We start from the raw sequence: 16,905 nt of genomic DNA, 5'->3' as shown, positions 1-16,905 counted from the left end.
GTTCCACTTGTGCTGCGCTCGGACTCTGCTGTCCCTACCCGTGGGCAGGCTGCCCAGGGTTGCTTGTGTGCAGTTTGCACCCGGCATTTTCCTCGCTGCACCTGTGCAGAGTGAATCAGGACAACCAATTTAAAAAAAGGGGGGGGGGGAAGTAGAATAAGCCCTCTGGCTCCTCCCCATCACCCACTGCTCACTCCCTTCAGTCCGCCTGTTGGGCAGAGGGCTTCTCTCCACCCCCTGGGAGCTCAACAAGGTAGGAGCTGGCGTGGGGCTGTGGGTGTTGGGAGAGAGCCATGCGCTTTGGAGAGCGGCATCTCCTCTCAAAGCTGGGTGTGTGTTGGGCCCCTGGCCAGAGCTTCCATCACCCCCCCCCCCAATGCAGATTAATATACAGGCCAGCAGGGCACGTGCCCAGAAAAATGGGCATCCAAGCAGACAGCCCGAACTGTGGGGTGTAAAAAGCCCCGAGCTCACCTGCGTGCCCCAGCAGAAGCTGCACGGCTGGTCGGTCGGCAGAGGGAAGCCCCAAGCCCCAGCAGAAGCCGCGCTAGTTAGTGGAGGGAAGCCCCAAGTATGAGCAGAAGCTGGGCGGGCAGCGGAGGGAAGGGTGGCACTGGGCGAGGGAGGGATTCCTAGGGGTCCATGGGCGGGGATGGTGACTATGCCCCCTTGACACACGGGTCAGCGGTGCCGGCTGGGGATTGCCTTCAGTGGAGTCCTCGCCTTCCCCTCCCTCAATATCCCCCCTCAGTTAACTTGCGTAGGGGTCCATAAATCCTAAGGACGGCCCTGGTGCGCACACCTGATTGCAATTGACATGAACAAGCACTGAAAGAAGAACATTCTGTTCCAGTCATCTGACCTCTTCAATATTTACCACCATGCCATGAGAGGTATGAGAAGCTCGTCAAGAATGTGATAGGGGTCAGACAATTAAGTTACAGGCATGAGACAAATGAGCCTAAACTGAGGATGGTGAAAGGAAACAATCATTTAATAATCAAGTTGCTGTGAATTGATTTGGTCAGTACAGTTACTGGGATAATATTTATACAATAATGCTGGACTGAAATCTCAGTCTTTCAGTTCTGCTGCTTTTGCTGTCGCCCCTCCTGGCCTGATCTGTAATGAAAGAGCAAAGAAAATGAACAAGAATAAAGAGAAGCAAAAAGAAATCTGCCCTTGTTGCAATAGAAGCACTTAATTGTCTCCAGCCATCTTGCAAACTGTGCTACAAGCACTGCAGCTGCTCCCGCCAGCTGTAGGGGGCTGTGCTGTGTTACTGCTATTGGAAGGGAACAGTGGCATGCAATGGGATTTTCACATGCATAAACTTCACAAAGATCTTTAAAAATAATAAATGAAGGTGGACATGGCATAAAAGATATGAGCAGAGATTTGGGATGGTCACACTGAATGCTCAAAGCTTTTCACCCACACAATCAGGTACAGTAGTTGCATGTGTCATATGTTGGAGAGAAATTATTTAAGCTCAGTACCAATGTGGACACAAGAACAAATGGATATAAACTGGCCATCAGGAAGTTTACACTTGAAATTAGACGAAGGTTTCTAACCATCAGAGGAGTGAAGTTCTGGAACAGCCTTCCATGGGGAGCAGTTGGGGCAAAAGACATATCTGGTTTCAAGACTAAGCTTGATAAGTTTATGGAGGGGATGGTATGATGGGATAGCCTAATTTTGGCAATTAATTGATCTTTGACTAGTAGCGGTAAATATGCCCAATGGCCTGTGATGGGATGTTAGATTGGGTTGGGATCTGAGTTACTACAGAGAATTCTTTCCTGGGTGTCTGGCTGGTGTCTTGCCCACATGCTCAGGATTTAGCTGATCGCCATATTTGGGGTCGGGAAGGAATTTTCGTCCAGGGCAGATTGGCAGAGGCCCTGGGGGTTTTTCGCCTTCCTCTGCAGCATGGGGCACGGGTCACTTGCTGGAGGATTCTCTGCACCTTGAAGTCTTTAAACCACAATTTGAGGACTTCAATAGCTCAGACATAGGTATGGGGTTTGTTACAGGAGTGGGTGGGTGGGTGAGATTCTGTGGCCTGCGTTGTGCAGGTCAGACTAGACGATCATAATGGTCCCTTCTGACCTTAAAGTCTATGATTCTATGAAACTTTGAGAAATATTTTTGGTATTCAGAAAGGAAATAGCGCAACTATATTTTTGGCAGAGTGAAAGGAGGCCCTATGCTAAACTCAGTGGAGTTTGTCTGTATAACGTCTGAACACTGCTTCTGATCAATTACAGAATTTCATGGAATGGTCTTGGCATTAACAGGCAAAGCCCTATTGACTGGTGAGACTCAGAAGTTGCAATGATTCATCTGCGGCACTTACGTTATCCAGGAAGTTTGTGGGGTAGTATAATCCTGAACCTGGGGATGGGACTTCTAGAAACCAGCCGGACCGTGGCTGCCTGGCCCCCTTCAGGGTAGCCCTGCGGCCTGCGCTCATAAATATCACCTGTTAACACTGGTGAGATACGTGTTAAGGGTGTAAACTCTTTTTTTTTTTTTTAACAAACCTGGGGGCGTAGAGTCCTGAACACGCTCTGGAGATGAGAGGCCTTCACAAGGACCTGAGTCCAAACCGTTGACCCAGCTCAAACACCAAAGTGAGCTATGGGGGTTGGGGAAAATAGAAAACATGGGAAGAGGGGAAAGCAATGGTTCACTGTGGGGGTGGGAATGAGTCACAACCAGGTGACTGGGAATCGAATAAGGAGGCTTTGGCTGCTCGGGCACCAGCCCTTGTCCAGCCCAGCTCCATAACTGATAGGATTTGCCAGCAAAGAGCATTTTGGGTCAATGTCAATTAGCTGAGGATGGTCTCAGTCTAGCTGCCACAGGACGGGTCCACAATCTAGGAAGCACCACCCTAACTGGCAGTAACTGCCCCCTTGTCGCCTTAGAAGAGCCACCATCCCTTCTCCAACCTGGGAGGGGTGCGGTCTCTTCAGTTTAGGAGCACGAGTCACTAACATGCTGCTAGGAGAGCTGTGCGCGTAGCCTTGCATTGTTCCTCCTCCTACCGACTCTTTCCCTACCAGCCCTGGCAATCCCTCCCCTTTACCAGCAGTACATTTGCTTCAAAGCCAAACACCCTCCCTCCTGCCCAAATACTCCCCCCTGTGAAAACCAGCCTGTCATTCAGTGTGAACAGAACATTTCTGAGGCTTGAGACAAGGGACTAATGCCTCTTAAAGTTGCTCTTCCCTGTCACCAGACCGCTAGTCCCAATTAAACAGCCAAAAGAAAAAAAAAATGCCAAGCAACAAAACATAACCAAGCAAACTGGCTCAATTCATCTGCTTGTGTGGTTATAGCCCTGCCCCCAATTCTGTGTCTGCCTTCACGCTATGAGCCTGCTGAGCTAGGGATGGTCCCTATCTGTGTGCTCAGCATCCAGCCAGTGGGGCCCAGCTCCTGAAATATCATCTAAATGTTTAATAAGGATTTTGAGCCCCTGACTGGGGTGTGTGCGTCCTCCTGTCCCTCTTTCCAATCATTCCCCAAAAGCCACGTCTTGGGGCTGCCTTCCTGGTCTCATTCCTCCCCTCCAGTGTGTCCGGGCTTCCCATCCTGTGCAACTGACATCACTTGCAGTTGGGGTCCGTCCCTCAGCTCAGCTGTGTGCCTCAGAAAGGAGGCCTAAGTACAGCTGTGGATGGTCTCCAGGCCTGAGGCTACCGGGGGTATCTATACTGTAAGGCAGCAAAGGATATTTGCCTCCACAGGCAGGAACAGAGTCTCCCTCTCTGTTAAAATTTCAATACGGTGGGAAATTTCTCCAGAGCCCTCGGTACCTTCCACTCCAATTGCCATGGCATAAATCTCGATCTCCAGTTCAGCCTGCAACCCGGCTGCCACCTGCAAGAGAGACAGAGCCACCCAGAGGCAGTCATGTTAGAGGTATAAAATTGGACATGTACCTTACAAGTGACACAAAAAAATATACAAGGAAAGGGGGATCTTAGGTCCACCGATGGAGAAATCCATCCCACTACTGCCAAACTCCTTGTCCCCCTTCCCATTCATCTCTATTTGTGCTTCCTGGGTCACAACTCTTCCTTTGCAGCAAGACAACTGCTGTCTGTTGGCTCTAGTTCAGCCACGCCCAGAAGCTTATTCCTGGTGTGAAGGGCTGTTTAACAGGTGACTTTTCAGACTGGTGAGGTCTGTGCAGAATGCGTTTGTTTGCCTTTACATCCATCAGAACTTGAAGTGGATTTATCCTTTGGAAAATACATAGAGACTATGCCCCAAGGAGTAGGTGCAGCAGGCACAGAGTTACCAGAAGAGCTGTAATTGGGGTGGTGAGTAGTTTGTTTTTAGACTGCCAGCCTGTCTTTTCTAGTCTCTGTTGCTCCATTCAGACATGGAATGGAGCAAAGTGAATTTACTTTTGCCCTGTGTTTTGGTGGCATCCCAGGCTCATGAGGAAGGAAAGGGAATTGTCCCTTCACCCCAGTCTCAAGCCTAATATTCTGCACTTTCCCTCTCTCACACCCCAGCTGACTCCAGGCCCTTAGAGAACAGGAGCCTCTCAGAATGGGCTGGAGGGAGGAGCAGGAGAATTTTGCCAATATTTGGGAACTAAACCATGGTAAAACAAGGCCTAACAATGGCAAAATGTTATCTCTTGTAACTAACCCGTATTACATTAAAACCCTTCATTCTCTCCCTTGTGTTTATTCTTCCTTTTTCTATTTCCATTTTTTGTTCTTTACCACTTACCGGAGAAGAAGGAAACACAGAAGGGCATTTTTTATTTGTCTCTTTCAAGTGTCTAATTTCTCTTCCTCCTTCCCTTCCCAAAGCATCCTCTCCCTCTTTCATCTATAGTCTTTCCTCCCTTCCTTGTCCCTCCTTCCTTGCTTTCCTCTTCCCCATTAACCTTCCCTTTAGTCTTAGCAGAAGGAAAGGAGAACCAGCATGCTACAGCTGGGGGAGAACTAGAGATAGGAATGGAGAAGTAGGGGGAAAGGAGGACTGTACAGAAGGAAAGAGGGAGAGTATCTTTTCCAAGCTCTTTAAGGTCAGTCATTGGTTTGAAGGAACCTCAAGGTTAGGGCACTGAACTGGAACTCAAGAGATCTAGATTCGGCTCCAAGATCTGTCACTGACACATTGGGCAAATCACTTCACTTCTCCAGGCTGGGCCTGTTGCCTTCTGCTGCTACTTGTGTTTGAATTTATTACGGTGACAGTGGCGGATTTAGAGTTAATGGGGCCCTGTGCTCAGCTTCATTTTTGGGACCCCTCCTTGTGACCCAGCCAAGAAAAAGAGCTTTCACTCTTATTTACACCCTCGTTTTTCATTCTTTTTTTCTTCATCCTCTTCCTATAAGTAATAGGAAGTAAATGAAAATAAAGTGAGGTACCTTGATTGTTTTTGTAGTCTGACTTATTTTTCCACAGACCACTTGAAAATCGCTGAGGGTCTCGGTGGACCACTTAATGATCTTTCCAAATATTGTCTGTACCGTTAACTATTGTAAAGCGCTTTGGCTAAGAGCGCTATATAAAAAAAAATGTAAAAAATGTTGGGGTGCAGGGTCTGGCCAGGACTTAGGGCGTGGGAGGGGGCTCAGGGCTGGGGATGCAGGGGCTGAGAGGAAGTTATGGTGCAGGAGCAGGCTGGGGGTTGGGGTGCAGAGTCTGTCCAGGAGTTAGGGTGCGGGAGGGGGCTCAGGGCTGGGGCAGGGGGTTGGAGTGAGGAGTGCTTACCTGGGGCAGCTCCCGTTTGGTGCGAGGGGTGCAGGTGGGGATATGTGGGTGTGTGTGCAGGGGTCAGGGTGGGCAGGGGGCTGGGGGTGTGGGGGTTGCAGGAGTCAGGGAGGGCAGGGGGCTCGGGTTGTGTGAGAGGGGTGCAGGAGTCAGGGCTGGGAGTGTGGGAGGAGGTGCAGGAGTCAGGGCTGGGGGTGCAGGGTCTGGGAGGAAGTTAAGGTGTAGGAGTGGGCTGGGGGTTGGGGTGCAGGAGGGGGCTCAGGGCTGGGCCAGGGGGTTGGAGTGTGGAGCGCTTACCTGGGGCAGCTCCTATTTGGTGCGAGGGGTGCAGGTGGGACTGTGGGAGGGGGTGCAGGAGCTCCCATTTGGTGCTTAGGGTGGGGGTGGGGATGTGGGGGGTGCAGGAGTCAGGAAGGGCAGGGGGCTGGAGGTGTGTGAGGGGGGGCCAGAGTCAGGGCAGGGGGCTGGGAGCACCCCTACGACCCCAGCCCACTCCCCCAGCCCTCTGCCCTGAGCGGCTCACAGCAAGGGGCTGGGGGGGGGGATGTGTAGGAGGAATGCGGGGGCCCCGCTTTTGCTCCCCCCTGCCCCGATTCCACTCCATTCCCCAAGGCCCCGCCCCTGCCTCTTCTCTGCCTCCTCCCCCGAGCACTCTGTGGGCCCCGCTCCTCCCCCTCCTTCCCGGAGCAACCTGAGCACCAGCAAACAGCTGTTTGGTGGCGGAAGAAGCGCTGGGATGGAGAGGGAGGGGTGAGAACACGGCATGCTCTGGGGAGGAGGCAGGGAAGAGGTGGGGGAGGGGGGAGCTTGTCTGCCAGTGGGTGCGGAGCCTGCAGCAGGAGCCCCAGGAGCTGGCAGGACCAAGCTTCTGCCCCCGCAACTGCCCAGCCCTGGGGCTCCCTATTGTTGGGGGGCCCTGTGCCAGGGCACCCTGTGTTTCACTGTAAATACACCTCTGCATGGTGAATACTCTATGTGTTATGGAGCATGATCTGATACTTGCCAAAGAGCATCTCACAACAACTTCTACATTCAAACACAGGAGGCAGCCTAGGTCACCCAGGCTCCCATGCTCCATGTCTCTCACCTGCTCATTTCTTCACCAGTGGGCTGCAAGAATCTGCGTATACAGAGAGTTTTCACTTCTGGGCCCCTGCCAGCCCATCCCCCAGAGTGATGCTAGAGGTGTTTGCTGGGAAATTTCCTGGGAGCCTTGAGGGCCAGTCTGAAGTTGCCTGAAAACAAAGTACATTCTGCCCCACAATACACATGCTCCACATGACTTACAGGCCCCGGTGTGTAAATCACTCTCAGTCCTGTGCTGGGAGGTGGCTGCTTCACCCGAAACCTGCCAGGGAAAAGATACAATCAGTCTGCCACCTGGAACAACTCAGGGTAGGTGGGGCCAATGGAAAGGAAAGTGGAGAATCCACAGTTCCTAAATGTGGAAATATTTCTGGGCTTCCTGCCCAAGCTCCATTCACACAGTTCTTAACAGAAACAAAGAAAATCAAACCATCATAGTAATGGACCAAAGGTACCTAACTCCCAACAGAGCTCATTAGCCACTGCCTACTGCCTTCGATAAAAAATAAAGTAAATGCTCGTCCACGCTTTGTGTATACAGGAACAGGTTTTTGAATGTAACTAGTTTTTCTGGCATAAATGCTCTTGTGTCAAAACACACACACAAATCTTTTTTTTCATTTATGTGGTTTCTTATACCACTGTAATTTGGCTCACCTTGCTGTACAGGGAGAGGCAGGCCGACCCACCTTAATATCAGTCACCAGAATGCAAAGATCCAGAAGCAGCTACTGAAGTAAATGTGGATCAAGGGGCACTCCCAGGACATGGCTCAGTGCCATGCCATTGTTCCAGCAGAATTATAATCATAGAATATCAGGGTTGGAAGGGACCTCAGGAGGTCATGTAGTCCAACCCCCTGCTCAAAGCAGGACCAATCCCCAGACAGATTTTTACCCCAGTTCCCTAAATGGCTTCTTCAGGGACTGAGCTCACAACCCTGGGTTTAGCAGGCCAATGCCAAAACCACTGAGCTATCCCTCCCCCACAATAACTCTACAGACAAAAACAAGACCTCCTGTTCCCACTGCCTGCATCTGGACTGGATTTTTGCCATGGAGTCCACCACGGTACCCTTTGGTATTTTGGACAGTTTGGAAGGCACCCAGCTGACCAGGGACCCTGGTGTGATGCCTTTCAAACTGTCCACCCCACATTAATATTGGTGAGCCTGCCACATTTGTCAACCAGGCTTTGCAGCACTGTGGCGAGATACCCTTTTTGTTGTAGCAATTGGAGTTGGCGAATTTCCAGATGTCAACGCTCACACTGTTCTCCATGCTGAGGGGAATGCGGATGGTGGTGGTCTGCTGCAGCAGCAGCACCAGAGTGAGCTCTGCACAGACCTCTAGAAAATTAGTCTTCCTCAACCTGAAGATCATCCCAGGTCTGCATCACTAGCCTGTCCTGTAGGTGTTGGCTGGCCGAACCCAGAAGGGGCACTCCACCACATAAAGCCTCACCAGGGAAATCTCATGCAGACATTAGCTGAAGAAACTGCTCCGCCGGTTCAACAATATCCCCGTGGTGCATGACTGCCAATACATGTGGAGCAGCCTGTTTGTATTAATGAATGAAAGGCTTGTGGAGCTCAGCAATCTTTGCTCCATGCTAATTGACAGCAGTTTGAAAATGGTGCTGGTTCACAAAAGCCAGATGAATTATGGGATACCACAAAAGGAGTCATGAGAGTTTGTTAGTTTGAGCCCAAGTCCCAGCCGTCCAGTAGGTGTCATACAATGCACTTTGAGAAAAATCCCAGCATGCAAAGAGCTTAGTGGAGGAACAAAGTAGCTTTGGATATCTGCGTAGAATGCAGTGTGGTCATTTCAAACAAGAGCTGCACTGCGCTGTGTAGATACAGTGGTTCATAGAGGAAGTAGTTTAATCTGGCATAAACAAAGCAGTGTGGACATACTCTTTTGATATAATTATACCGGTATAATTATGGCAGAAAAACATGTACTGAAAAAACTTTCCTGTCTAGACAAGAGCTTATAAAAGAAAATCCTCTCCCAGACCCAACCACTGTTCATTTTCTGAAGCAAATCAAAATGGAAGAATTAATTCAGTTATTGAATGAAGCTAAACTGATTTAAGAGAGGTTCACAGTGGTTCAAGTGCATTTACATTAAGGGTGAGCACTGTGTAAGTAAAGCAGTTCAATATTGGTTTAGTTACACTGGTGCAACTTTGCTAATATAGACCAGGCCTAAAATACAGTGGTGTCAACGTCCTACAGAGAAACAGTGATTTGCCACTCGGGGTTGGGAGTGAGGAAAGCTTCAATAGTGCTTCCTGCATTGAGGCGGAGTCGGGAAGGAGTGCTTCAATAGCACAGTGATGAGCACAATTTAAAAACCAGTTACTTATCTGGTCTATAACAGGTGTTCTTCCAGATGTGTCCAGTCCACATTAAGGGTGTGCGTGCACAGAAGCCAGAGATTTTCCCCACAGTGGTACCCATCAAAAAATGAGTACCATTAACTAGCTAAGGCTAGCTAAGGCTAATAACTAATTATAAAAGAATAAATTAGCTTCAGAGCAAAGGGAATAATGTGTAACTGCATACAGCATGCTTGAACTACTGACTACGGGGAGACAGAAGGAACTGGGCCATTGGGGCAGCTTCGCCCTTTTTAATCCTCAGTGGGGCGCACAAGACGATGCACGGTGCATGCACTGCCCTGATGGGTACTGCTATGGCAAACATCTCCAGCTTCAGCACACTGGGCGCACACATCCCTAATGAGGAATGGACATGTGCAAGTCCTTGAAGATGAGATGCTGACACAGATTGACTGGCAAGCCCATGGATCCATTATGGTCTGTGGCACAATAAACTAAAATACACACACAGAATTTCTCTCATTTGGGCTGTGGTTTTGCAGCGCTCTCCCGCTGTCTAGGTTGTCAGACCATGCTTGTCACCTTGGTAACACTGTCAGACTGGAAATTCTACAGCAGATTCAGGTCAATTTTTTCTAGGGGGGAAAAGTTTCCATGGGGTGGAGCGTTGAGGAGGATCGCCTGGCAGCTGACTTTGAGCAGCCAGATACCAGGGCTATTAGAGGGGCTCAATGGGGGGGCTATTCGAATCAGGGAGGCTCTAAAGCAGCAAGTATCAGGGGGTAGCCGTGTTAGTCTGTATCTACAAAAACAACAAGGAGTCTGGTGGCACCTTAAAGACTAACAGATTTATTTGGGCATAAGCTTTCGTGGGTAAAAACCTCACTTCTTCGGATGCATAGAGTGAAAGTTACAGATGCAGGCATTATATACTGACACATGGAGAGCAGGGAGTTACTTCGCAAGTGGAGAACCAGTGTTGACAGGGCCAATTCAATCAGGGTGGATGTAGTCCACTCCCAATAATGGATGAGGAGGTGTCAATTCCAGGAGAGGAAAAGCTGCTTCTGTAATGAGCAGCAGTTTGACAATGACCCCCAGTAATATGTGTTTCTGTAATGCATTCAGCCAGGCATTGTTTATTTGCCACCTTGAATTACCCTTGTAATGATTGGTCTGCAAATGTGCTGATTGCCACTGTGTATGAATTCCAGCAGCAACCACCGTGTGTAGGGGTATGTCTACACTACGGGATTAATCCGAATTTATATAATTCGAATTTGGGAAACAGATTGTATAAAGTCGAATGTATGCGGCCACACTAAGCACATTAATTCGACGGTGTGCGTCCATGTACCGGGGCTAGCGTCGATTTCTGGAGCGTTGCACTGTGGGTAGCTATCCCATAGCTATCCCATAGTTCCCGCAGTCTCCCCCGCCCATTGGAATTCTGGGTTGAGATCCCAGTGCCTGATGGGACAAAAAACATTGTCGCAGGTGGTTCTGGGTACAGCCTCACCCCTCCCTCCCTCCAGAATTCTCTCAAACCGCGGGCCCCGGTGCTTTGGAGATCATGTTGTTAATGGGGCAGGTTCTATCCATGGAACGCCGATTCTGGGCAAGGGAAACAAGCACAGACTGGTGGGACCGCATAGTGTTGCAGGTGTGGGATGATTCCCAGTGGCTGCGGAACTTTCGCATGCGTAAGGGCACTTTCATGGAACTTTGTGACTTGCTGTCCCCTGCCCTGAAACGCCAGAATACCAAGATGAGAGCAGCCCTCACAGTTGAGAAGCGAGTGGCGATAGCCCTGTGGAAGCTTGCAACGCCAGACAGCTACCAGTCAGTCGGGAATCAATTTGGAGTGGGCAAATCTACTGTGGGGGCTGCTGTGATGCAAGTAGCCAAAGCAATCACTCAGGTGCTGCTACGAAAGGTAGTGACTCTGGGAAATGTGCAGGTCATAGTGGATGGCTTTGCTGCAATGGGATTCCCTAACTGTGGTGGGGCGATAGATGGAACCCATATCCCTATCTTGGCACCGGAGCACCAGGGTACCCAGTACATAAACCGCAAGGGGTACTTTTCAATGGTGCTGTAAGCACTTGTGGATCACAAGGGACGTTTCACCAACATCAACGTGGGCTGGCCGGGAAGGGTTCCTGACGCTCGCGTCTTCAGGAACACTACTCTGTTTAAAGGGCTGCAGCAAGGGACTTACTTCCCGGACCAGAAAATAACCGTTGGGGATGTTGAAATGCCAATAGTTATTCTTGGGGACCCAGCCTACCCCTTAATGCCATGGCTCATGAAGCCATACACAGGCAGCCTGGACAGGAGTCAGGAGCTGTTCAACTACAGGCTGAGCAAGTGCAGAATGGTGGTAGAATGTGCATTTGGCCGTTTAAAAGGTCGCTGGCGATCGTTACTGACTCGCTCAGACCTCAGCCAAACCAATCTCCCCATTGTTATTTCTGCTTGCTGTGTGCTCCACAATCTCTGTGAAAGTAAGGGGGAGACCTTTATGGCGGGGTGGGAGGCTGAGGCAAATCGCCTGGCTGCTGATTACGCGCAGCCAGACACCAGGGTGATTAGAAGAGCAAACCAGGAAGCGCTGTGCATCAGAGAAGCTTTGAAAACCAGTTTCATGACTGGCCAGGCTACAGTGTGAAATATCTGTTTGTTTCTCCTTCATGAAAACCTGCCCCCTTTATTGACTCATTCTCTGTAAGGAACCCACCCTCCCCCTTCCCCCAGCTTGCTTTCAAACCAAATAAAGTCACTATCGTTTAAAAATCATGTATTCTTTATTAATAGATTATAAAAAGAGGGAGGGAACCCGGGTGGGGTTTGGGAGGAGGGAAGGAAAAGGCCACTAAAAAAAGGTTAAAAAAATGACAGCCTTTTGCTTGGGCTGTCCACTGGGGTGGAATGGGAAGGTGTACGGAGCCTCCCCCCCCGCGTTCTTACACGTCTGGGTGAGGAGGCTATGGAACATGGTGAGGGGGGAGGGGGGGTTATACAGGGGCTGTAGCGGCACTCTGTTATCCTGCTGCCGTTCCTGAAGCTCCACCAGACGCCGGAGTATGTCTGTTTGCTCACGCAGCAGCCCCAGCGTTGCATCCTGCCTCCTCTGATCTTCCTGCCGCCACCTCTCATCTCGAGCGTCTCTCCTCTCCTCACGTTGGTCCCTCATGTCCTCACGTTGGTCCCTCCTGTCCTCACGTTCACTGGCTTCTTTCCTATATTTGAAACCGTGTCCTTCCACTCATTCAGATGAGCTCTGTCACTGCGGGTGGATTCCATGATTTCTGCGAACATATCGTCTCGCGTCTTCTTTTTCCGACGCCTTATCTGTGATAGCCTTCGGGACGCTATCAACTTGTGGAACTCCTTACCTGAGGAGGTTGTGAAGGCTAGGACTATAACAATGTTTAAAAGGGGACTGGATAAATTCATGGTGGCTAAGTCCATAAATGGCTATTAGCCAGGATGGGTAAGAATGGTGTCCCTAGCCTCTGTTCGTCAGAGGATGGAGATGGATGGCAGGAGAGAGATCACTTGATCATTGCCTGTTAGGTTCACTCCCTCTGGGGCACCTGGCATTGGCCACTGTCGGTAGACAGATACTGGGCTAGATGGACCTTTGGTCTGACCCAGTACGGCCTTTCTTATGTTCTTATGACGGAGGAGGGAGGCTTGAAGAATTTGCAGCTGCTGGAGGGAGGGAAAAAAGGAGAGAATTTTTTAAAAAGATACATTTTGCAGAACAATGCTTATACTCTTTCACGGTGACCAACATTATTCACATTACATAGCACATGTGATTTCTGTGCAAGGTCGCATTTTGCCTCTTAATATTGAGTGCCTGTGGCTTTGCTGCTAGAGATCACAGACGCAGGTCCGGGCAACAGAATTCGGCTTGCATGCAGCCATGGTAAGCCATTGTCTTTCGGCTTCTGCGCCCTCCTTTCCCACATACCAAGCAAAGCCCATTGAGTGCTGCGGTTTTCCTATTAACCTTCAGCAGCAGAAAACAAACTAAACCCCCCCCCCATCCAATTCTCTGGATGATCGCTTTATCCCTCCCCCCACCGCGTGGCTGGTATCAGGGAAGATCCCTGCAGGAACCAAACTAACACCCCCCACCCCGCCATGAATTCTCTGGGATGATCGCTTTACCCCTCCCCCCACCGCGTTGCTGGTATCAGGGAAGATCCCTGCTAGCCAAACGCGAAAAGCTCTGGGCCAATTCCCCCCCCGCGCTTGGCTAACTGCAGGGAAGGATTTCTTTTCAGCCACAGGCAAACAGCCCAGTAGGAACGGCCACCTCTGTCCCCTTAATTAAATTCCCGTATTTCAACCAGGTTACCATGAGCGATATCACTCTCCTGAGGATTACACAGCAAGATAAAGAACGGATGTTGCTTGAATGCCAGCAAACACTGGGACCATACGCTGCCAGGCTTTGTCATGCAATGATACCAGATTACTTGCTGCAAGCATGGCGCGGTCAAGTGTCCTACCATGGAGGACGGAATAAGGCTGCACTGCCCAGAAACCTTGTGGCAAGGCTTTTGGAGTACCTCCAGGAGAGCTTCATGGAGATGTCCCTGGAGGATTTCCGCTCCATCCCCAGACACGTTAACAGACTTTTCCAGTAGCTGTACTGGCTGCAAATGCATCCCAAGTCCTCAGGGCAAAGTAATCATTAAAAACCCTTGCTTTTAAAACAAGTTTTATATTTTAAAAGGTAAACTCACCTGAGGTCCCTTCCATGGGGTCGTGGTCTTGGATACTGGGTTGGGAGGGTACTTCAGTCAGGCTGAGAAAAAGATCCTGGCTGTTGGGGAGAACGGAGTGCTGGGTGCTCTCTGCAAGTTCGTCCTCCTCCTCCTCTTCCCCGTCCGCAGAATCCTCAGGTGTAGCTGATGAGATTATCCCCGCCTCGGAATCCACGGTCAGAGGTGGGGTAGTGGTGGCGGCCCCCCCTAGAACTGCATGCAGCTCGGCGTAGAAGCGGCATGTCCACGGCTCTGACCCGGAGCGACCGTTTGCCTCCTTTGTTTTTTGATAGGCTTGTCTGAGCTCCTTGACTTTCATGCAGCACTGATCTGAGTCCCTATTGTGGCCTCTCTCCATCATGCCCTTGGAGATTTTTTCAAAAGTTTTGGCATTTCGTCTTTTTGAACGAAGTTCTGCTAGCACTGAATCCTCTCCCCATATAGCAATCAGATCCAGTACCTCCCGTACGGTCCATGCTGGTGCTCTTTTTCGATTATCGGCCTGCATGGTTACCTGTGCTGATGAGCTATCTGTGGTCACCTGTGCTCTCCACGCTGGGCAAACAGGAAATGAAATTCAAATGTTCGCGGGGCTTTTCCTGTCTACCTGGCCAGTGCATCCGAGTTCAGATTGCTGTCCAGAGCGGTCACAATGGTGCACTGTGGGATAGCTCCCGGAGGCCAATACCATCGAATTGCGGCCACACTAACCCTAATTCGAAATGACAAAATCGATTTTGGCGCTACTCCGCTCGTCGGGGTGGAGTACAGAAATCGATTTTAAGAGCCCTTTATTTCGAAATAAATGGCTTCGTTGTGTGGACGGGTGCAGGGTTAATTCGATTTAACGCTGCTAAATCCGAATTAAAGTCATAGTGTAGACCAGGCCTAGGACACAAATAAAGATTCATTTTATTTTAAAGAGTAAACTTTTATTACACAGGAATACATAGATTTCCATTTCCTACAAGGGACATGTCACTGAGGAGCACTCGCTGAATTGACGCTCTCACAGCCGTGTGTCAGTCCAGCTGTCATTCTGAAACCTTTCATGGTGACAGGTTTCAGAGGGGTAGCCGTGTTAGTCTGTATCAGCAAAAACAACGAGGAGTCCTTGTGGCACCTTAGAGACGAAAGCTTATGCCCAAATGAATTTGTTAGTCTCTAAGGTGCCACAAGGACTCCTCGTTGTTTTGATTCTGAAACCTGTCCCTCGGGGTGGAGTGCAAGGGGTACTGCGACAGGTTGGGAACTTGCAAAGAATATGTGTGGGGAATTTGGGAAGGGCATGGAACGCGGTTCTGTATGGGCTGCAGAGGGAGTCGAGAATGCTTGTGTTCTGACTGCAGTGCAATCAGGGACCTCAGCATCTCTGTTTGGTCCTCCATCAGCTTGATCATCCGCTCCTGCCCGTTTCCTCTCCTGGCTATCCATTTTTAATTTTTCATTAACTGTCTCTCTTCACGCCCTGTAATCATGATCTACAGCATCAGATGATTACAGCACTTCTTTAAACATGTCCTCCTTACTCCTCCTGGTTCACCTCCTTAGCTGGCAGAGGTGCTCCCCCTGTGTGTAGGAGGTACCCCACAAGGGCACATCTGCAGAAGCACAAGAAATGATAAATAGAGGCAGTATTGTGAGTGCACTCACAGCCTTGAATCATAACAGTCAAATACACCTCTTTCTCACTGTCCCTTGGCAAGCACGCAGCTTGGTGAGTGCCCTAAACATGGTGATTCGATGAGGAAAAGGGTCTGGGTGGTTAACAAAGGGGATCACTACAAGCGCCTAGGGGTACTATTGTAAATTCTGGCATCATTTTCCACTGGCAGGGGTGATCAAAGCTGATATCTCACTTCTCAGGGTAACCAAGGATGCAAGGGTGCATCTCCTGCATGCGTGCAGCTTCAGGCCTGGTCCGTATGCTGTTCACCTGTGTACCACTTTGGTTCCTGCAGCAGTAATTACCAATTGGTGCAGCAAAGTTTCCTACAGCGGGGGGAAGGAACAAAGCAGCTCTGCCAAGGAACCTTCGGCAGAGGATTGCAGAGTACCTGTAGGAAAGTTTCCTAGAGCTCACTATAGAGGATTCCCATGAAATCCTGGTCTGCATTAACCAAATTTTCTGCAGGGCCCCCGCTGCATAGAAGAATGGGAAGCAGACAGAAACAGTGCTAGTCTTGCTCATTTCTATCCCTTATCCCACTTCTAACATATAACAAAATAAAGGACAGCTCTACCTCATGGCACTGTGCAGTATCAAATCAAAATGAGTACTTACCAGAGCTTCCTTCTCCTGCATCAGGCACCAAGAGCTGGAGTGCTGTGACTGGGTAGACCCCTCCAGTCAAAAAGAGGTCCTGGCTCACCACACTACTAGACAACCTTGTCGCCTGTCCCACATCCTCCTCCAACTCCACTTCCTTGCCCACCACTTAGCCCTCAGGGTTGACTCTGCTGTCTGCTGCCTCCAGCGCCCTAGAAGTATCCCTGGGGCTCTTGGGGATGGAGATGGGGTTGCCACCAAGGATGGCAGGTCTTCGGCGCCAGAGTGACAGTTTGCCTCCCTTGCCTTCTGGTATGACTTTCTCAGCTCCTTGATCTTAGCACAGCACTGATGCGTGTCCCTTTCATGCCCCTTCTCCAACAATCTACCCGTAAGTATCAAAGTTCCTACGGCTGGAGTGGAGCTGGGATTGCACAGCCTCTTCTCCCCACAGACCCAGCAGATCCAACAACTCCGGAGTACTTCAGGGGGGAACACATTTACTGCGGGGAGCTGGCATGGTCAGCTGGGAAGATGCGATGTGAGCTGTCCATGCTGAGCAGACAGGAAGTGGAATTTCAAAAATTCCCAGGCCTTTAAAGGGGAAGTGGTGCATGCCTGTGTACTTAGCTTCAGAGCAGTGGAGTTCAAACCGCTGACCAG

General features: G+C 50.0%; 1 protein-coding gene across 1 annotated transcript in view; it reads right to left on the bottom strand.

The window, feature by feature from the left end:
* Positions 1-2,363: 2,363 nt before the first annotated feature.
* Positions 2,364-16,905, bottom strand: part of SPAG17 (sperm associated antigen 17) — a 276,008-nt gene continuing 261,466 nt past the window's right edge. Inside the window, exons 46-48 of the mRNA XM_065399127.1 lie at positions 7,042-7,102; positions 3,750-3,894; positions 2,364-2,500 (exon numbers count right to left, since the gene is read on the bottom strand). Of these exons, the coding sequence (XP_065255199.1) occupies positions 2,364-2,500; positions 3,750-3,894; positions 7,042-7,102 (343 nt within the window). The remainder of the gene's footprint in view (positions 2,501-3,749; positions 3,895-7,041; positions 7,103-16,905) is intronic.

The sequence above is a fragment of the Emys orbicularis genome, chromosome 1 (genome assembly GCF_028017835.1).
Source record: "Emys orbicularis isolate rEmyOrb1 chromosome 1, rEmyOrb1.hap1, whole genome shotgun sequence".
NCBI lineage: Eukaryota > Metazoa > Chordata > Testudines > Emydidae > Emys > Emys orbicularis.
This window is presented reverse-complemented; position numbering and strand designations above follow the sequence as displayed.